Raw genomic sequence first — 22,300 nt, 5'->3', positions numbered from 1 at the left:
GCTGCCGAGTATGTTTCTCTTATTAACTGGATGGGCAATGTTTCAGCTTAGCGGTATATGTTGTTGTTACAAAGAAACAACTACCAAAGCACAGCTCTTATATATATATATATATATATATGAATCAGAAAACAGAGACTCGCTCCTCTGTTCTGTTTTCTGAAAAATTTCACATGTTGTCAGGTCTGAGTCCGATGACCCATTTTGATCAGATTCTATGTTCTCGACTCTTTCTTTAATTATAGAAACAGGTCAGTCTCCATCTTTTCTCTTCTTCCATCAAAGTGAATACAAGCATTATGAGAGTTATGTAAAATATGAATTTGACTCCTCCCAACTCAAGTCAAGCTTAGTTAGGGAGGAGGGAAAGAAAATAAGAGTGAAAATCTGAGAGCAGGTAAGTAACGACAAATTCCGTCGCCAGAAGTAAAGAAGAAAGTCTCTTACACCTTGTTTCAAGCAGTAAACCTCCTGCTAATCTGTCCATTTCCAAACCTTTTTCTCACCTCAAAAAATTTCAATGCAATTCACTGCACTTCTAATTCTTGCGATTCCCAACTTAGCTAAATCATCTCAACAATTTTTTTCCTTTGATAGCACAGTCCGGTGGATACATGTCAGTCTTGAATTACCAATTCCCACATCCGATGAGGAGGTTCCATGGGAGGGGGCATCAGTCATATATAGACCGTTTCCACATAGAAAAAGTATGGCATATATAGGCTGGACACTTTTTCGGGAACTTTTGTAGTACCTAAACTCTGTAATTCGGTTAACATAAACATTAGGTGGGTAATTTTGTAAATGGAAACCTGATTTTGAGTAATCTCGTAATTTTCCCAATTTCTAACCATATCAAGCATTGTGGATAGCCAAAATAAAAGGGGAAAAAATGAAAAACAAAAGAAAGGAAATACTCTAGACTGACCTTCGTAGCAAAATAATCAAGACGGGCATCATCAGCATCAGCAACTGAGCTAACATCAAAACGCTCATAAATCTGCAGTCCCAAAATGACATCATACATTTGAAGACACTCAAGTGAGATTTAGCTTTTCTCATCCCCCTTTACTAGTTGGGAAAAAAAAAAAGCAGAAGAAGAAGAAGAAGAAGAACTCATTAAGCACAGAAAGTACAGATAAGTAATAAATGGGCAGGGCCCATAAGAAGTAAGATCACAACACGTTCCACTATCTCAGGGAATGCAATTTCAGTGTTCCTGTAGATGACATACATCATGCTCTACAAACTCTTTTAAAGGACACACATATGTGACAGTGTGAATGTATTCACAAAGTACCTCTATTCCCTCCCAATAACTCAAAATAAATGAGGGGAGCATCTACTAAAGTAATTCTACTACGAATGGCACGATAGTGAATTTATCAGGTGGTAATTTAATGTGCTAGCCATAATACAGGACATTCCGAATAGCCAAAAAGAGAATCTCCACTGCATCCTTGTTTGGTTAAAGTGTTAATATAGGTGCAAGCAGCTATGTGACATCTTACACATAGAATTCATCATCTAGTACGATTTGCACTTACCCATCCACTAAGAATGCAAATGGTTAAGGATTTGCTCAGGTGGTTTCATACAACTCTCTTCCTCTATATTGTACTTTTATGTCTTCCTTGTCTTCTGTTTTATACCTGAGAGTTGGCAGGAAGCTATCACAGAGCTGCGGTGGAAGGGCAGCCATTGTTGAAAAGATGCAAGTGCTGAAGAAGGATGATACTTGGGACTTGGTATTTCTCCCACCACATAAAAGGATACTGAGTTGCAAATGGGTCTTCACTATAAGCTGAATATGGATGGGACTATAGCTGGTACAAGGCCAGGCTGGTAGCTAGAGGGTTTCCTTAGACCTATGGTCTTGATTACCATGAGACGTCTGCTCACGTTACAAAAATGAATATCATCCGTGTGATTCTTTCTTATGTAGTGAATTTCGGATTGGACTTGGCAACAACTTGATGTCAAAAATGCATTTCTTCATGGTGAACTAAATGAAGTGTATATGGAAACATAGTTGTCATGGCGTCGCCAAAGCAGCGATTTGGCATCCTGGAGGAAAAAGTTCATGGCAGTGCTACGATTTACATGACTCACAAATGGCGGTCGCCATTGGCTGATAGGTATCGTCATCACACCGCCATGGACGCCAGGTCACGCCTGATTCACTTGGCAGTCAATTTTTTGTAAAATTGCAAGGTGATTTTGATAGGCCTATGTTGATTTCTGATGATTTGATGTTGCTTAATGTTGATTTTATATGTTATAGGGTATATATTGTAAGCTTGTAGCATGCTAAATAACTTTAGAAAAATAGAGGAAATAAAAAAGTAGCATACTAAATAACTTTAGAAAATTGAGAAAATAAAAAATGACACATGGGCAATTTGACCGCTATGGCAACGCCATAACAGGCGATTCATTGCCAAATCGATTAGCCACCCCTCCACAGCCCTGGATCGATTTGACGCCGTGACAACTATGTATGAAAATTCCTCCAGGTTTCTCATGTCAGAAAACCAAGGGCAAAGTTTGTAAGCTCTCTATGGGTCAAAGCAATCTCCTTGTGCTTGGTTCGGGAGAGTCCACAAAGCTACAGTATCAGTTGGTTACAGTCAAAGCAATGTTGATCACACCCTGTTCATAAAGCGGTTTGGTTCCAAGATTGCTATTGTCATTGTGTACGTTGATGACATTGTTGTCATTGGGAATGACACGAAGGAAATTTCTCTTCTAAAGACTTACCTTGGTCAAGAGTTTGAGATCAATGACCTAGGTAAGTTGTGTTACTTTCTTGGCATTGCGGTTGCTCTCTCCATCAAGGGTATTTTCCTATCTCAATGGAAATATACTCTTGACCTTTTATGTGAGACAGGGATGCTGAATTGTAAGCCTTTAGATACTCCTCTTGATGAAAATGTTCATCTCTCTAGTAAAAGTGGTGACCCAGTGGATAAGGGACATATAAGCGATTTGTTGGGAAGTTGATCTATCAATCCCATACTCGTCCAGACATTGCCCTTCGCCATTAGTTTGGTAAGTCAGTATATGCATGATCCTTATTCCACACATTTAGAAGTTGTATTTTGGATCTTGCGCTACCTGAAGCTGTATTTTGGATCCTCTTATCTTCCCATGGTCATCTATGAGTTGAGGCCTTTATTGATGCTGATTGAGCCAGCACTCCTGATGATTGAGGATCCACCACATGTTATGGTACTTTTGTGGGAGGCAACTTGGTTAGTTGGAAGAGTAAGAAACAAGCAGTTGTTGCACCAAGCACGAGGAGATTGATCGTCATTTCATTAAAGAGAAGTTAGACCAAGGACTGATTTGCATTCCTTTTGTCAAATCTGGAGATAAATTGGCTGATGTTTCTACAAAGGGTTTATGTAGTAAGTTATTTCATCCTATATTATGTAAGTTGGGCAAGTGTGACATCTATGCACCAACTTGAGGATTAGTGTTGTAATCTGGGTATAAGGGTAAATTTGTTCATATGGGCACTAAATTACTCGTACCTATATGTCACTTATTATAAATAAAGTGGGGGCTATGACATAAACTGTCCAAGCATTTCTCTGAATCGAACATTTACACATTGCTACATCATATTCACGGGTAAAATAAGTAAAGTTTCAATTTTACATATAAACCACTCCTCAAGATTACATCTTAAATAAAAAACTATCATATTTTAACAATTAACACCCCCCCTTGGAATATGCACACGTTAGTCACCTAGGTGCCAAGGTAGGCCACCATGTAGGTTAGCCTTGGCACTATGACAACTATGGGTATACAATGGCTATTACAGGCTTAATTGGACCGTCAGTCAATAACTATGATAGTCTTTAACTATACAATAATAACTTGAAATAAGTGTCCAAGCACCAACGAAAGTTTAGAATAAGCTTAAAACTTTTAGTGCTGTTCAACTTTAACCTTTCCATTCCAGGTGTTACATGGAGAAGCTATTAATTTCCTAGTTGAAAGAAATGAATAACAGAAAACATTCTTTGCGTTCAAACCTCGTTTAGATCAACATACATTCACATTTTATAGCAATAGAGAGATTTCTAAACAAGAAAACACACCTGCCGTACTTGAAGTAATACTTTTGGAAGAACACCTTTATACTCACTTATCAACTTCACCTGAAAAATAGAAACAAATAAAAATCAAAGAATGTTCTCACTCTCTACTGGGGGAGAAGAATAATTAATACTCACCTTTCCGTGGTAACTAACACAATGGTGATTGAACAATGCATTGATGTCTGAACAATGAAAGCAAGAAAAATTTCAGAAGGGAATCACTGCATCAAAATTTGAAGTCCAAAAAGTAATGGTGACATCTTGTGGCAGAAGTCACGAGCTACAAATTTGAAACAAGAAGACAGGAATAAAAAAATTTCCAAGAATTAGCAAACACAAAAAACAAAATAAACAGAAAAGAGAAAAATACAATAAAGGAACAACTTCATAAGCCAAATCCCAATTGATGTAAGTCTTCATTGAAGAGCAAGAGATCTGGATCCTGAAATGCAACAAAAGGGTCTGGAAAACTAAACTCAATACCGTGGATGGTTATCAAAGACATCATCTTAAAAAAACTATCTTATTTTAACCCAAACTGCCTCCACTGACTCTTTTGTATCAACCCAAACATTTTAAACCAACATATAAGTGAGCAAAAAAAAGGGGGCCAAACCAAACTTGAAGCAAAAAATCATTCAAGATAACCCAGATCTGCTACGAATATGAAAACAAGCCCCAAAACTATAAAATTAAGACAGGTTAATGCAGGAGTAGATTACAAGCAACTAACTCCGCAGTTTATAACCCCAAACAATACAAATAGGAGTAAGAAACAAAGAAATAATACCTTCAAATAAACCCCCAAGGATACAATACCCATATAAGAGCAAAACCAGCCCAAAACCCAACCCGATAGGAGAGAGAAAGACCTTTTATAGAGCTGGAGAGAGAAAAGTGCGGCCAGGTCTATGGGAGTCCGATTGAGCTGCACTTTTGAGTGTAGATAGTCCCTAGGGAGGGTACAAAAACCCCTCAAATATGAAGGGCTTCTGACGGCTGGTTATGGAGCTATGTGCTTTCTTGGTTTTTAGACCTAGGAGAGAGAATGTGAAGAATTCTGCAGGAACAACTTGTCTTCTTCAGATAACCTTCAAGAGAGAATCAATTGATCTTCGTAGAGTATAGAACCAATCATCCAAAGGATCTGCAGATCAGATCTCAAACTTGGGCAGCAATGAGGGTCGATTGGCTTTAAGAACAAGAACTCTTTGGCTGGTTGATTCTGATTTTGTATGCTTTAACAGGTCTGAACTTCTAATAAAAAATAGAAAATAAAAATAGAAAAAGAAGAATCGATGGAGGGTTGAGAAGGGTGAAAGAGAATAAAGGAATGGGTATCTCACCCCTCAAGTTTTGGGTATCACACCCCTCAAAGGTTTAGGGACCACAACTCTTAATAACAATTTTTTTAGCTAAAGAGTAATCACTCAATAATTCATTCATTCAAATATAAAATTATAAGTACATAGGCTCCTCTATTTATAGAGGGCAGAATAGCAATCAAACTACTAATAGGAGCTAGTTTCCCAATAGGACTAGACACTCCTACTACAACTAGGAATTTAAAATAGGAGTAGGACTTGACTTTATAACTTCAATATGGAGTAGGACTAACTATCTAATAGTCCATATAAGACTTTACAACCGACCAATGGCGTAATGGGCCTTTATTAAATTAAATAGCAACTAACTAAACTAATGAATTAAATCCTGTTTTACCTTCTACCCATATTTTAGGCCAATCAAAGTGGTCCATTTCAAAGAAAACTCATGGGATCAAATGCCCAACACATATATAACACAACCCAAGGCTTATTTGCAATAAAATAAACCCAAGTGACTTATCTACATCACAGGTCACTGGTCAATAATAACATACCCAATAATCCCTAGGGTTGGGCAGTGGAGTTGTAGAGTCTGTAGCCTGTTGGATTGTGTTGAAATTAGATTTGGATGGATCCTAATTATGAAATACAAGCCAATCTGGAATTGGGGAGGTATAAGGTCTACGTTCCGGTGCTATGATGGGAGCATACTCTGGTCTAATACTCAGATTGTTATCAATGACTCAGTGCAAGCTGAGCTGCTCTCATTGAGGATGGGCTTGGCATATGTCTTGAGAGAGGGCTCCTCCAACATTACGGTGGAAGTTTCATTACTTGGATATCATTACATAGAGAACGCCCTTGGAGATTTGCTCATGTTTGAACTCTTAGTTCCAATGGAACCAGTGTCTTCAAATGACATAGCTAATCGTTTGGCCAAACAAGGGGCTGGGAAATTTTCTGGCGGTTTGGACTTGCTCTTTCAGAGCCAGGCTAGCCTCTCTTTTTTTTTTTTTTTTTGATTGATTGATTGATGTCAATTGGTCATGGTGGGAGGCCTTGGAGCTATGTTCGTACACTTCCTTTGTATAAACAATAATTTTGTCATATATCAAAAAAGAAGCAATCTAATTTGCAGGTGCACCCTACATCAGAATCATGCCCAATTGAGAACCAGGTGGAATAGTTGGATTTCCAGTAATTTCCATTTTTCTAAATGTCCGTAAACTGTCTATCCATCCCCATCATAGTGGTTTACTTAATACAGGAGTTAATATATAAAATGTGGTTCAATCTTTATATCTGATGAAGGGAAGATGTTGTTACGCTTGGAGAATAATCCACAGTGTGCAAGTGTGACTTGTTAGGAGCTCGAGGTCTGATTGCTTAGGCCCATCATCACGACCTTCTCTTCTCTGAATTTATGCAACTCTTCTGCAATTTATGCTGTTCCTATACAAAGTACACTTCTGATTGCCTCTAAACTTTAGTTTTCAAGATCATCTATGAATTTTTACCCCCATATTAGAAATTTGTTGTTCTGCAATAGCTAGACTCACCTAAAGTGGAAGCCTTTGCATGTACATGGACTTTATATCAGACTTTGACTACGAAGAACTTTCAAACAAATTGGATAATAGATGTGTCATGCGTAATTATACAGAAGGTGAAGCTTAATCTTAATTCTAAGGTGACAGTTGATGTTTGGAGTATTACTAGGTAGTGTTAAATGACTCCTTTTCTTAGACTAGTAATCCATATCTTTGGTCCTAGATGTGTAATATTATGGATCTGCTATCTTTATCAATTGTGGAAAGATACAAAACAGTCTTCAGAAGATGCAACTTGAAAGCTCCAACAAAAATGTGAGCACATCAGGACTGTACTACCTCATAGGAGTTATTTTCTAGAGGATTTTAGAGAAAGAAACTGCTCTTCATTTGCAAATAGTTGGGTTCCATCTCATGGGGAAAGTTTTACTTTATATACTTCTCCCTTTTACTATTATTGCATTTTGACTGGGGAATATTTTTTTTTACCTTTGTTCAAACCGTAGTACTGTACACAAAATTGTCATATAATAATAATAAAAAAAAAAGAACAAAAACCAGCAAGCAGATCAACAACTAAAGTTGATCTTATTTTTGAAAACTAATATTAAATTTGTACTGGATCAGGAAATCCATTTGTGTAAGTGTATAAACAGTGGTGGTGCATTTTCTCATAGATTTAGATTACTAAATGTCTAAATGAGTACATATAAGGTTCAGAATTTAGCCACAACAAGTACTATGAATTTCATATGAGATGTTTTGTTGTTTTCTTTTGCTTTCAAGTGAACTGAATCAATAAAATGAGCAGTAAATGAAAATTATGCTCCTGTATGATTTATTTGGAAGTTTCGCATAAAGCATGCATGAAAGATGGCTCAATAATTCTCTTTGAGGAAGCCATTCACTATAAAAATCAGAACTTTATGGAAATTTAGAATTTTCTCACCTGGGTTTATAAAGGAACCTAAAATTATCGTTTGTCGATAAAACCGTGCATGTCCATCCAGATACCTTATCATGAACAAGAATTGTTAGGACAATGAAAAATCAACTCAATAAAATCATTGCCTTCAAAGCAATGTTTTTCAAAGCCTAAATAAGAAGCCACTGGCTGGGCATCATGGTTGAACCATTTAACTTGGTCATGTCATCCAGAAGATCCATTCCAGACTCCAGACCCTAAACATAGCGTCAAAGAAAAGCTATTTATGCCAATAGCAGATATAGGCCTATTCTTTTGGAGGGGAGCATAAAATAGTGATTTTTCTGAAGTAAATCTCCAAATATGCTGCTAAACAATCATAACATACCAGTGTCTAATGCGCATTACGTCAGTACCATGCTGCTTAGATGGTATATGGTTCAATTGTTCAACTACTGAATTCACATGTGACCAATTCTGCAACATTTTCATAAAGCAAAATAACCTGTTTCTCATTTCAATTTAGAGAGAATAAAAATTAAAAAAAAAAAAGTTCTCCAAGTCTCGTACCTGCATGGCTATAACATCGGCATGATCAATGATAAGCACCTACTCATGGAAAGAAAACCATCACCTTTAACAAACGTGAACATTATATGCTGGTATGGACAAACTTAATACATTAGTAATCCATATAAGCTATCAAAAGCAATACCACGATAGAAAAAGTCACACCTCTATAGAGGAAAGATAATCAATATCTTTATCCTTCACAATCTCAGCCTCCCCAATTTTCTGAAAAGTACAAATAATCAATTCAAAGAGAGTTAATAATGGGGAGTATTGTCATTCTTTCCTTCCACCCATTACTACATTAGTCAAACTGCAAAGGACAAATGACAATTTGGATGAACTTATTGTTACTTCTTATGTGTTTCATTGATGAGATTTTGATATAAGCTGATATTAAGGAAAACAAAACTGCAAAACGGAGTGAGATCATTATAAATGTAACACACCCATGCTAGTGAAACACATAATAAACATATTAGGATCCAGTTCCAAGAATAGGTTTTTGCGAACAGAACATGGTCAAGGTAGCCTACAGCGACCAAACCAGATAAATAGCACTGAAATAGTTACAACCCCCCCCCCCCAATTGATAAAACTACCACCATAGAATCTGAAGTACATAAAGAGGCAACTTACAGTAATTAGCGCTAGAGGAGATGCAACTATCATGTCAGAGGAGTAGAAATCACTATACAGCTTTATGCTTTTCCTATAAAAACAATACAAAATATGTAACATGATACTTTTTTTAACAACGACAATAATAATATTTATTACAGAAGAGTAATAATAGAAAGTGTTCCCTCGGGATAGGGTTTAACCTACTTCTGACCATAAACGAGGAAATTTAAGTACTTCAAATAATCCATGTACTGAAGCTAAAAAGCTATTTACCTAGTAAACTTAATGCCAATCATGAAGTGGTCATTGTTGTTCCCACCAAAAAGGGCTTGAAAATCTGAAGGTTTGGACGACTTTTGAGGCTTTGAATTTTTGTCATCATGAAAATTTTCATCATTCTTGTCATCCTCCTCAGTTCCAAACTCATCAAGGAAACGATCCATGTGCTCCACATTAACCTAGGAAAATCATCACAGATGTGCTCACAAGAGGTTAAAGCATTATCAACTATATTCTAAGATCAATCAGACATCGTACCAGTGATAACAATGTTGATATCTGTATGCGTGCTTTAGGATAAGCATAAAATCAAATGCAATAATAAGTTGTGGCCGTATTGAGTAGGGCATCAAATGATCAAACAGGTTGAATATAGCCTGGGTTTGTAACAGCTCTGAGCCAGAACAGTATCCAACTCAGATCTGTACATCCAGAGTAGATCCCCACAGCACCTATGCTGTAGTGGGGGGCATCCAGCCCTCATTATAAATTTATAACATCCCTTCACTCCTATTTGGAAGCTTGGACCTCCAAGATGGCTCCTCATCAGTCATCACCTTTATTGGAGGAAATGTAGTTACTTGGCGTAGTAAGAAACAACTGATGGCTGTGCAGACACAGTGTAATAGGCCCATGGAAAGTAGTGTATGTGAACTATTATGGCTGAAAACCTTACCATTTGAGTAGAAGCAAGGGTTCCACAAACGATGAACTTATATTGTGACAAGAAGCCAGGCTTCAAGTACCATACACAACCCAGTTCGGCACAATGGGATTATTAATGTTGACAGTGTCTTAGATACCTATCCCCTACGTCATGTCTTGGATTAAGTCATGGAAATTGCGACTAAGGATAACAGTAGAATTCAGATCTGTGATCTGACAAGTAGGACATGATTGAAATCAATGCACTGATGTGACTAAGGATAACAGTAGATGGTAAGCATTTGTGAGCTGACTGGTAAGACGCAATTGAAACCTATACACCAACTTGAAGGTAAGCATTTAATGTAAGGGTATTGAGAGATCAATAAACCTCAATGATGTTTCCCAAAGCTCCAAATAAACTAAGCACAATAACTAAGAAATCTGGAAATCAGATTTGGAACCAAAACCCAAACTAGGGAAGAATGGAGGGAGAACTGTGGTTGGATGTAAGAGCCTCTGATGGGTCTCAAACTTGGATCGAATGGAGGTCCTATGGTGCTGAAGAAACCCCCCAAAGGGCTTGGAAGACTGCTGGATGATTTAAGAGTTCAAGAAATTCTTGATTCTAGGACCCTAAATTAGGAAACTTGAAGGACCTGTAAAAGACAAACCAGCACTCTGATAGAGCCCCAATGCTGGTCGATCCTCTCTCCTAGGGTGACAAACAGAACCCCAAAAAAGGCTTGCTGATCAGGCTTCAGACTTGGGACATATGGCCACTTGATAGAACTTCAAAAACCTAACTGTTCCTGCTGCAATCGATTCTGTCCAGGGGGCATTCCTTCACTGTTTTTTCAATCAGATTGGTTGGGTCTTGTGACAACCTTAACAGCCTCTCAACTAGTTAACTAAGTAACAGAAAAACAAAACGAAGAAAGAAAATTGATGGCGAATTGGGAGGAAGAAAAAAGTGGTTGGGTTGGGTATCTCACTCCTCTAATTAGGCATCTTACCCTCTCAAATAAAAGCTTTCTCAGCCAAAGAGTTAACACTCAAAGTTACAAAATTCAACTTGCCATTTTCATTACATTGATGGACTTTTTATAGGCTTTAAAATTGATTACAAAGCATGGTTTAAGATCTCGGCGATAAGATCTCGTTATTTCGAAAAGGCGAGTTGGTGTAATATGCGAGGTCAAAAAATGACCAAATCGAGATCTCGGTCGAAATCACGACCAGACCAGTTTCAGTTCATTTCAGTCCTATATCTGGTTTGGGCCACATCATATAAACAAGGTTTCGACCCAAGAGGAGAGATATCTCACTGCTTTCGCCAGGTTTCGCCCGGTTTTGCCTCTGGGACCTATTTTTGAGAGAAAAAACACACAAAATCTGTGGAACATCTGTTCTTTCTTGGAGATCTTCACTCTTAGCTGCATTGAAGCAAAGATATTCAAGATTGGTGGTGGCTTTTCCCCTTAAGAACACTCATAAGGTAAAAGCTTCTTCCCAAACCCCTTTTTCAAAGTAAAATCATCAAATCTTGTTTCTTACCATTGGTTTTTTTTTTATATGTCATGATACTAAGGGTGATCTATACATTCATAGAAGAAAAATTAATTTTTTTTTTGTTTTTCTGTTACAATAAATGCTTTTCTTGGAAAAAATATGGGAAAAATATGATTTATGTAAGATGTTTGGTACTCCTTTTTTTATATGTTGGTCACCAAAGGGTGATCTATAGCCTCAAGGTGGCCTTTTTTTTTTTTCAGCCAATAAATAAATAAATAAATTTTTTGAAATATATAATATATATTAAATAATTACAGAAAAATCAAAAAATTATGAAAAAAATTTCTGTTTTCAATGGAAAATTACTCTAATGGTGTGTAAATACTGTTTGTATATTTTGAAACGAATATGGTGTTATTAGTTGCATTCTAGTATACTTTATTATGAACTTTGATTTATTATTAATAAAAAAATATGATTTAAAATTACAGAAAAAATTATAAAAAGTAGGGGATTAATATGTAATAGCTACAAGTTATTGAGTAGCTCTTAATGCATGCATTCTTTACAATATAGTGTTTATGTTGAATAATTACTAACTATTTACTAATTCATGCACAAATACTTATGTAATAGTGTTGAAGACTTGACGTTGGGGAACAATGTCTACTTCTCATGGTGGTGATATTGCATGGTTAAATGGGGATCCTATGTCCGATGATAAGAAAAAGTCAATGTGTAGGTATTGTCAGAAGATGATAAATTCTGGAGGTGCTACTAGGTTGAAGCAGCATTTGGTTGGGGGGTATAAGGATGTTGCCAAATGCCCCCCAAGCACCATATGAAGCCATAAAAGATGTACAACATAATCTAAGAGGTGGAATATTAAAGAAGGCAGAGAAACAATGGTTAGACCAAGAATTCGATGAGGCAATCTTAGAGAGTCATCCTCACCCAACAACAGTGGATGTTGACTCTGATGACTCTAATGACTCCTCTGATAGTGATTACAACGCACAATCAGGTATGTCAAGGGTAGAATGGAGAGAATTGCAAAAATTTAAGGCAACGAGCTTGGTCTCTTATCAAATAGAAAAGGTTAGGTGGGTAGAGATGAAGAGAGGAGCAGGTGGCTCTGGTTCTAGAGCAGCTGCATTAGATGTGCCTCCCACAGAGGGAAGAATGAACAAGAAGTGAAGGAATGTGGATGTGCCTCTAAGGAGAGCTCAGAATGTGAGGGCTGCCACATCCCCATCACCAACCCGAAGAGATCCTGATGAGAGGCAAGATCCCTTGTTATTTAGACAACAGGATACATATCAAAAAACCATAAAACAAGCTTGGGGTACATGGAAACAACTTGGGAATGCAATGTCAAAATTTATTTTCTATAATAGCATCCCAGCTAATGCTGCACAAGGGACATATTACCAGGCCATGATTGACACTGCAGGAAGGGTTGGCCCAGGAACAAAGGGGCCCACTCCTTATGAGCTGATGAATGTTTATTTGTCTCAACAGAAGGAGTAAGATGAGTACATTAATGGCTTGAAGACTTAGTGGGCACGATATGGAGTTACTGTGATGTGTGATGGTTGGACTAGGCCAACTAGACAGTCCATCATCAACTTCATGGTGTATTGTGAAGGGAGGATTGTATTCTTATAGTCTATTAATGCATCCAAAGAGAAGAAGGATGCAATGTACTTATACAAGTTGTTGAAGGATGTTGTCACAAAGGTGGGGCCTGAGAATGTTGTTCAGATTGTCACAGACAATGGAAGCAACTTCAAGAAAGCGGGGGAGAGACTAATGAATAAGAAGAGCAAAAACATCCACCTTTTTTGGACACCATGTGTTGCCCACTTTGTTGACTTAATGCTTAAAGAAATGGCAAAGAAGTCTTTGGTAGCAGGTGTGATTGAACGGGCAAGACAAGTGACCACATTTGTTTACAACCATGGATTTGCTCTCGCTTTGTTGAGGGAAAAATGCAGTGGAGATTTGGTAAGGGCAGGTATGACCCGATTTGCAACCAACTACATTGCACTGAAGAGCTTTCAAGATAAGATGGTTGGTTTCAGATCCATGTTTGCCAATAAAAAGTGGTTTGGATGGAAGGAATCGGGTTCGCCAGGTGGTATCGCAGCACATACCACCATCTCTAGTGAAGGATTTTGGCAAGATGTGAAGAAGGTTCTTCTTATATTTGGCCCAATTGTAACTGTCTTGAGGTTGGTAGACTCAGATAAGCAACCTACCTTACCATATGTGTATGCTGCAATGGAGAAAATGAAGGACAAGGTGAGAGCATCTATCCCTAGGGTGCAAAATCCTACATCAAAATTATTGAGGAGAGATGGGAGAAACATTTGATGCACCCATTGCATAAAGCTGGTGAGTTTATAAACTCCACTATTAACTTTAAACATTACAGTTAATGACAAGTTACTTATGGAATTTGCAGCGTATTATCTCAATCCTAAGTACCATTACAAGTACGATCTAGGAATGGATGATGAATTGATAGAAGCAGTGGAGTTTGTGGTGGCAAAGTTGGTCCCTAAAGCTAATCTACATGCAACATGCAACATTGAGGTGGGTTAATGTTTGAAATATGTATAGACTTACATGTTATAGCTTCCTAAGTGTTGAAGTACATATCGTATTGTTACTAACTTGTATTCAATGTTTGAAATATGTGTAGATGAAGGAATTCAGGGATGCTAATGGGAGTTTTGGTAGGGCAGCGGCAGAGGCAGTGACAGTGGCAGTGGCTGGGAGATAAACTACTAGCCCTAGTGAATGGTGGGTCCTCTATGGAAAAGATGCACCTAACTTGAGCAAGATAGCAATCAAGGTGCTCTCCCAAACTTATTTTGCATCTGCATGTAAGCGTAGCTGGAGTACATTCTCACTGATCCACACCAAGAGGCAAAACTGACTGGATCATGAAAAGCTACAGCAATTGGTGTTTGTGCATTACAACATGAGATTGAAGATGCAGCATATACGTCAAGGCCAAGAAGGTAGCAATGAGCCAATTGAACTTGCTAACATTTTCCAAAAAGACTCAAATGAGGAGGATGATCCCTTATACCAATGGGTGAAGGATCGAGGTGAGCCACTTATGGATCAGCCTGGGGATAGGCCCGACCCCGTGGTAGCTAGTCAGATGGGTATGGACGTGGATGAGTATGTCTCAAGAGGGCCGTGTGCTTTCACAGATAACCAGGCCTTTTGAGACCCAAGCTACTCGGGTTGATGTGGAGCCTAAAATTGTTTGGTCACGGTCCAATGATGATGATGATGATGGCGATGATGGGGATGGTGGTGGTGGTGGTGGTGGTGATGCAGGTGATGGTGATGATGGTGGTGATGGGGATGGGGATGGTGGTAATGATGGTGGTGATAGGGGGTTATGCCAGAGGTACCATTTACACTGAACCGAAGCAAGAACAGGTGTGGTTCACAGGAGAGACTCAGTTCACTCATGCCACATAGGCCACGGACCATGGTGCACGTTAACCTGCACCTACACCCACACCCCTATAGGAGAGGCTCACGTCGTCGGTTCTTAACTGGTGGAGAGAAGCAGGATAGTATGGACTCCATGAACATCTCTATTAGGAGCTTGACCGACACAATAGGAGGTTTAAGCATGGAGAGTGGAAAAGGAAACTAACTAATAAAATGACTAAGAAACAATCTTGTCAACAAGACAAAAAGGAAACAACAAGCTTTGTTTTTCAGTTCCTGTCCTCAAAAGAAGCTTCTAGAAGACCCTTCAGTTGTCCCTTAATGTTGAAGAATAAAGCTTCAACGGAGGAGTCCAGCAATCGTCGAATTGCACTAGTAGATTAGGATTAGTTTCCAGCATGCCACCTGGCCTGGTTTGATGGGTTGAACCCGGGGCAGATTCAGGGCAAAGCTAGACCATAATCTGGTCAGCTCAAGCTCTCCTCATGGCAGCCCTATCAACATCACCAGGTTAGATCTCTGATTGCTGCAGGACTTTGAGAGTTTGTTGAGGACCTTGGGAGGACCACTTGACCCAAATTTAAGGATCATCCGACGTTTCCTACTCAAGTACTTGAAGAAACACCAAAAGTTTCACTTTCCATGCAACCAGCAGATCTCTCAATCCAGCCAGCAGAATTCATTCATCTTTTGATGGTTTGTTCCCTCAAATAGGATCCCCAATCAATCCAAAATTCAGATCCATCTGAGTTGTGGTTGGCAAGTAATCCAAATCTTCTCAACTCAGCCAGAATATCAGATCCTGCATGGGATTAAGTCCTATGTGATCTAGTCTGACATCATGGCCGTGTCAATGGAAGCCTTGGATGCTCCAATACGGATGAGTGATTTCATTCAGATTGAAGGAACTAAAAGAGCCAAGGGCAGACCTAAAATGATACCGCGAGAAGTGGTGAAGAAAGACATGCATAGTTTAGGCCTTATATCAAGTATGATCTCGAATAGAGCTGATTGGAGGGCAAGGATCCATGTAGCTAACCCCATTTATTTGGGATCAGGCTTAGTTGTTGTTATATCCTTGCCATTGCACCAAATGTAAAGAAATTGGATAAAATAAAGAATATGTCAGAATGTGCCTAGTCTGCTAAAAAATTGAGGCTTACCATTTTTTTTTTTTAAAGGATGAATAATATAAATAAATACAAAGGAAAAAAAGAGGTGAGGGATATACAATGCCAAAAGGAAAGGGAAGAGGAATACAGCCCTATAGGGTGGGGGGTAGGGGTAGTCAAAACAGTCTGAGGTAGACCCCAGGAGACAACAATAAGCATGTTCTTTGGGGAATCAACAACTGGCCTAAGGGGGAGGGAACCAAGTTTGGAGGATACGTCAAGGTAGATGGCCTTCCAAATCTTATCAAAAGATCTAGAATTGGTCATCTACGAAAGTTGCGTTCCATCCAGATGTGGCTAATAGTTGCCCAGAAGGCAAGCTTCCCAGTAGTGTCACGGATAGATCTTCCAAAAAAAAAAGTCATGTCCATCCAAATCCTTTCCTTCTAAAGGGGGAGGGGTCTTCTCCAAGCTAGCAAGCATTTGGCGAGGACAACCTTCCAGATACGGGAGGAGGATCACTCGAAGAAAAGATAGTTGGTACATTCTAGACCATGCCAGCAAAGGCAGCAAGCAGGGAGAGGCATTTGGCGATAGATGAGGAAGAGTTGGGTAAGAAGGCAATTGGAGAGGGCTCTCCAGGCAGCAAGCAGGTACAGAGCTCAATAGCTCATCCGCTCAGTGAAGAACAGAAGAAAATGAAAAAGAAAGAAGAAAAAAAAAATTCAGGTATCACATACGAAGAAGTTGCAAGAAAGAAGAAGAAAGAAGCAAGAAGAAAGAAGCGAGAAGAAAAAAAAAAAAAAACTCACCATAGCTGCATGAACAAGAAATAAGATGAAAAAAAAAAAACTTACCTGTAGAGTGGGTATGACTGTTCGCCAGAGTAAGCTCACCGCTGCTGGAGAACAAAGACTTAAAGAAGAAGCCAGAGCAAAATGGTCGCTTGGTTCTTCTTCTCAAAACCCTTACTCAAAATCCAATTCCAAACCCTTTGTGAATCGTGTTTCATTGTTTTGGTTTTTTGGTGGAGTAACTTTAGTTGTTAGAAGTTGATCCCATGCATCTCAAGTGTTAATAAGATCATACACTAACCAATAAAAAATCGATATTTGGAATCTACTTAAAGTAATTTAAAAAAAGTAGTAAATTATAAAATGGTTACAAGGCATCCGCCTTATGTATAAGGCGTCATAAGGCGACTAAGGCATCACCTTATAGCACCTTATATCATAAGGCGGCTGCCTTATGTGATACATTTAATGCGGACTACTGCCTTACGGCTTCTGGACCGCCTCAGCGCCTAGGCGTTGCCTCAACAGCGTCTTACCAGCGCCTTAATAACTATGCGAGAGTTGTGGGCTCGGAACCAAACAAAATTATGCTAGGGGACAAAGGGGATGGAGGATCGAATGAGGTTCCAAGCAGAGGAGGAGATGAAGGAATCCGATGGAGGGAGACCAAATGATTCAATCAACACCAGAGGAAGGGGGGAACGGAGTGAAGAGATTGCCAAATGCTAATAAAAGAGGGGATATCAAGGGGGGGGAACCAAGTCCCATGGGAGATGATCGAGGAGACATTAGCAGATCTAAGAAGACAAGGGGAATAGACTGATCTATGGCCCACAATCAATGATAGAACCCCAATAGGGTGCCAGTTGCCAAAAGGACGTTTCCCTTCCATTGCCAATGAGAGACTTGATGGCAATCAAGGCGACTAGGCAAGGGGACTAGCATAAAGGATCTTGTGCCAAATAGTTAGGGTTGGTGCTACAAGTCCAAAGGGAATCATTGCAGAGAAGGGAAAAGTAGACCCAAGGGACCCAGATTGCTTGGAAACCACCTTCCAGGTCAACTTGAGGATGGCAGCGGATTTGACATCCTTAATTCTTCTCAAGCCAAGGCCACCTCTCGTTTGGGAAGGCAAACAGTGGACCAACGGATAGGGTGGAGAAATTTATTTGAATTGGAACCTTTCCACAAAAAAGAGCAAAAAAGGGATTTAATGAATTTGATAGTGAATTTGGGAAGTTGGAAGGCTCTCGACCAGAAGATATAGGAAGACTAGAGCACTAATTGGATGAGAACCATGCGACCCGCATAAGACAAAAGTTTGCCTTTCCAAAGTTGGAGACTCTTGTGGATTTGGCTAAGCATGGGGACACAGTTGTGGGCTGTGAGCCTGAAGGAGATGGGGGTAAGGCCAAGGTATTTAACAAGAAGAGAGCCTAGAGAGAATCCAGTAAGCTCGAGAAGCCGAGCTTTGGAGGAATCAAAGACACCAACGAGGAAGAGGCGGGATTTGAGCAGATTCATATGAAGGCTAAAGAGGGACTCAAAGAGATGGAGAGAGGACATGATGGATATAATAAAGCCCAGTTGGGTGAGATCGGATGCTTTACATTTGGGGATGGGAGATATAAGGACGTTGTCAGTGTGGGATTGGAAGGATTTGGAGAGGGCCTCAATAGCGAGGCAGAAGAGGCTTTCCTTCTCGACACCAAGCTCCACATGAACCACATCCCAATTGCATTGGAGGCTTGCCAATGTTACCCTATTGCATTAATCTTCCCAAAAGTTTATGGATCACATTCCTCCCAGTGATTCTCTTGTTGGCGCCCTTCTTTTTTCTGTTCTCATTACCAGCAATTGTCTAGAGAAACCAAAAAAAGGGCCCTAGTAGAAGCCAGAGACCAAGCCAACATATAGTAAAGCTGTCTGGAAAAATAATACCTAATAACTCATAGATTCAAAATCCAACAATATAAATCAACAATTATCTACCCTTAGTTGGGAAGGAAGTCCTTGTGCTACTTTTAGATGAAGAAGCCATGATTAAAACCCTCTAAAGCAAGCAGAAAAATCCAGTATGAAGCTGCAATCCATTAGAAGATTTAACTTCAATTTAAGATTTTTTTTTATAGAATAGATAGTTAAAATATAATAAGTAAAATACAAGAGAAGGAAAACATACTTTATTTTTTGATGGAGTCAAATATATCATCCTCTTAACAACCCGAAGTGCGATACTCGCAAGTGGCAGTAGCATCAGTACCTGTAAAGACATCAAAGATAAGAAATATAATTAAAATAAGCAGAATGTATTAAAATATATTACATGACAACATTGTAAAAAAATTCTTTAACAGCTTGGCGTTCCCAGAAAAATCTATTAGCCTGACCAAGCACTATCAATCTACGTAGTTGCCTGGGATTTCAAGCCCAGACCAATGTTGTAAGTGAAAAGTAATAAATAATATATTAGTTACAAATTCAGATATTTATATCCTCTGATAGGGCCATTGATGTAGGCACAGGCGTACAGAAGCAACAGCTACACTCGAGGCTTTTTTCTATCTCTAGATTCCCTCTTCAGACTTGTTTTGGCCCAAGTGCCCTTGTTGTCTAAGGACCCAATTTGATTCAATTTTGATAGCCGATAGAGATGTAGATAAGTCACTTAAAGGGCTTATTTTATTAGAAATAAACCTTCGGTTGGATTATGTAATAGGCCACTTTAATTGGTAGAAAGTAGGGAAACGGAATTTACTTCATTAGTTTAGTTAGAGTCCTAGTCTTGATATGTTTTGGTTTTTTTTGAATGAATAAATAAGTCATTACCGAAGAAAATAAAACTAAAATGTTTTGGTTATTTTGTTCGAGTCCAACTCCACCTTGGAGCCTTAAGTGTCTTTTAAGAGTCCTATTATGAATTCAATTATGTTTTTTATTTGGGGGGCAAATAGATTAAGTCCTAAGCTAAATAGGTTTCCTTATTTGTGTCTAATTTCTTCATATTTCAGTTTTCTAGTCAATTTTGGTTTCCCAATTAATAAAGGATAGGGTTCATAGTTGTCAATAGGAGACGACTTGGTATCCAGGCGGTTTGCCTGAGGCCTAGGCGACAGTCACCCTATTGCACTGCATGTCGCCTTGTGTTTTAGAACATATTTATGCCAAATATCATTTAAGTAAATATTTTTTATATTTGTTATTTCATTTAATAAAGATATTATTTATAAATAAGCAAATACCCCCTATTTGAATTCAATAAAAATCGTTAAAAAAATGAAATTCTAAAAGGATAAAAAATAACCCCCATCCCAATACAAAAATTGGATTTAGGTTACAGGGGCAATTTTCAACCTTTAAATGTTGGGGTTTTTCTCAATTATGAAAATTTTATAAATCTCATCATGTTAAAACATTGCTAAATACAAAAAATCCGGTAAAATAATCTTTTGTTTTGATATCCATAAAATTATTTTCATTCAGACGATTTTAACAACATTCAATGTTAACCGAAGCATAACTTTGTCATTACAACTCAGATTTAAGTAATCTTAGACTTGTTGGAAAACTGGTTCAATGTTATATCCAACACAAAAAGTCTAATGTAAAAATAAAATCATTTGACTAGTCAAACTTATTATAGGAAAAGAGCATTTCTCTAAATGTTTATTTTTTATGATTTGAAGTGGCTAAATGTTGATTTTTAATGACTTGATGTGGCTTGATATTGATTTTTTATGATAGAAGTTATATGTAGCTTACTAGATAGTGTCAGAAAATAAGGAAAATAAAAAATAGCACTTAGTCGCCTTGTTCGCGTTAAGGAGGGCGCCTTCTTGCCTAAGCGCTTAGACAACCCTCCAACGCCTTGGTTTGCCTTGGCGCCATGACAACTATGATTGGGTTAGGCCTTTTTTTTTTTTTTTTTTTGAGTCTTTTATATAGGTTTGCAAGGGGCTATAACATTGTACACGAATTTATTAATGATATTTGCAGCTTATTGGTCCCAAATTCTGAGAGAGAATTTCTTCAATAGCTGAGATAGCCGTAAGTGAGAGGACCAGGCTGAGATAACCATTCCCACCCCACATCTATCCCATCTCTATCCTTTTTTCTTTTTATTCTTTCATCATCTTCTTCGTCCAACAACAAATATTGTTCTTCAAGTTTTCTTTGAATTTTTAAGTCTTGTAGAAGGTTGGATGTCACATGTTTTTTTGGATAAAGCAATTCAACCACCCAATCGGACTCAAATTTTGACTAGGCATTCACGAACCATAATTTGGAGATCGATTAAAATCTAGGCATTTCTGTGGCTTGATCTTGAGATATTTGTAAAATACCAATTCTTCCCTTCCCCTCTCAAGATCTGGAAAAATTTATTGTTCTTCTTTCTTTTTATTCTTTCATCATCTTCTTCCACTAACAACAAATAAGTATGGTTCTTCAAGTTTTCCTTGAATTTCTTCAAGTCCTCTAGAAGGTTGGATGTCACACATTTTTTTTTTCCGGATTAAGCAATTCAGCCATCCGATTGGACTCAAATTTTAACTAGGCATTCAAGAAGCCAAATTTGGATCGAATAAAATCTGGGCCCTTTTTAATGCTTGATCTTGAGATATTTGCAAATACCAATACTACCTTTCCCCTCCCAAGAGCCGGAAAAAGTTATTGTTTTGTGTTCAAGTAGTTACTGTTTGCTTCCGTTTGTTGATTCAAGTTAACTCTTAAAAAAGTGTGATACATGTGGATGGGAATAGCTATCTTATCCTGGGCCTCTCACCCATAACTATCTCAATTGTTGAAAAAATTCTCTCTCAAACAAGGATTAAAGTATCGGTATCGGTCACCGTATCGATCGGCCAAAATTAAGATACGTATCGGAAGATATCGTATCGTATCGGAGATACACTAAGATACGCTAAGGATACACACATAAATGGATAGGAAACATTTTTTTAAACACTTTTGCATTAAGAATTTGTTAAAAAAAGCTATTGATAATATGTATTATGCATAAACACTAAATTAAGGGTATCGTACTAAGAATTCAAGGTCTGTAGTTGTCCCATAAATGTAAAATCTTTGTTCCCAACCTTGATTTCCACTTTAGTTAGAGAGAAATATGGCTGACAGCAACTTTGGAACAAAAACCCTTCAAAAAATCGTTTTTTCTGAAAAATTACCCATATTGGCCATTATATGACCATAGCGCCGATACGTATCGATACTCACCGATACGTACCGATATATATCGATACTCACCAATACGTGCTGATATATACCGATACGTACCGATCGATACATACCGATACGTACCAATACATACCAAAACATACATTTTACCTCAATTTTATATTTTTCAT

The 22,300-nt window shown here is 38.2% G+C and overlaps 1 protein-coding gene across 3 annotated transcripts in view; it reads right to left on the bottom strand.

Annotated features, from left to right (window-relative positions):
- LOC122077193 (U3 small nucleolar RNA-associated protein 25) overlaps positions 1-22,300 on the bottom strand; it is a 63,557-nt gene that overhangs the window by 6,000 nt on the left and 35,257 nt on the right. For all 3 annotated transcript variants that reach the window (XR_006139706.1, XM_042643048.1, XM_042643047.1), the window contains exons 11-20: positions 19,117-19,197; positions 9,383-9,567; positions 9,125-9,197; positions 8,651-8,710; positions 8,486-8,524; positions 8,304-8,392; positions 7,940-8,004; positions 4,248-4,294; positions 4,113-4,172; positions 929-1,000 (exon numbers count right to left, since the gene is read on the bottom strand). Coding sequence is in view for 2 of the 3 variants with exons in the window: in XM_042643048.1 (XP_042498982.1) it covers positions 929-1,000; positions 4,113-4,172; positions 4,248-4,294; positions 7,940-8,004; positions 8,304-8,392; positions 8,486-8,524; positions 8,651-8,710; positions 9,125-9,197; positions 9,383-9,567; positions 19,117-19,197 (771 nt within the window). In the remaining variant the exon portion in view is untranslated. The remainder of the gene's footprint in view (positions 1-928; positions 1,001-4,112; positions 4,173-4,247; positions 4,295-7,939; positions 8,005-8,303; positions 8,393-8,485; positions 8,525-8,650; positions 8,711-9,124; positions 9,198-9,382; positions 9,568-19,116; positions 19,198-22,300) is intronic.

This window comes from Macadamia integrifolia, chromosome 4, assembly GCF_013358625.1.
Source record: "Macadamia integrifolia cultivar HAES 741 chromosome 4, SCU_Mint_v3, whole genome shotgun sequence".
NCBI lineage: Eukaryota > Viridiplantae > Streptophyta > Magnoliopsida > Proteales > Proteaceae > Macadamia > Macadamia integrifolia.
The sequence above is the reverse complement of the archived record's forward strand: the minus strand, read 5'-3'. Positions and strand labels throughout refer to the sequence as shown.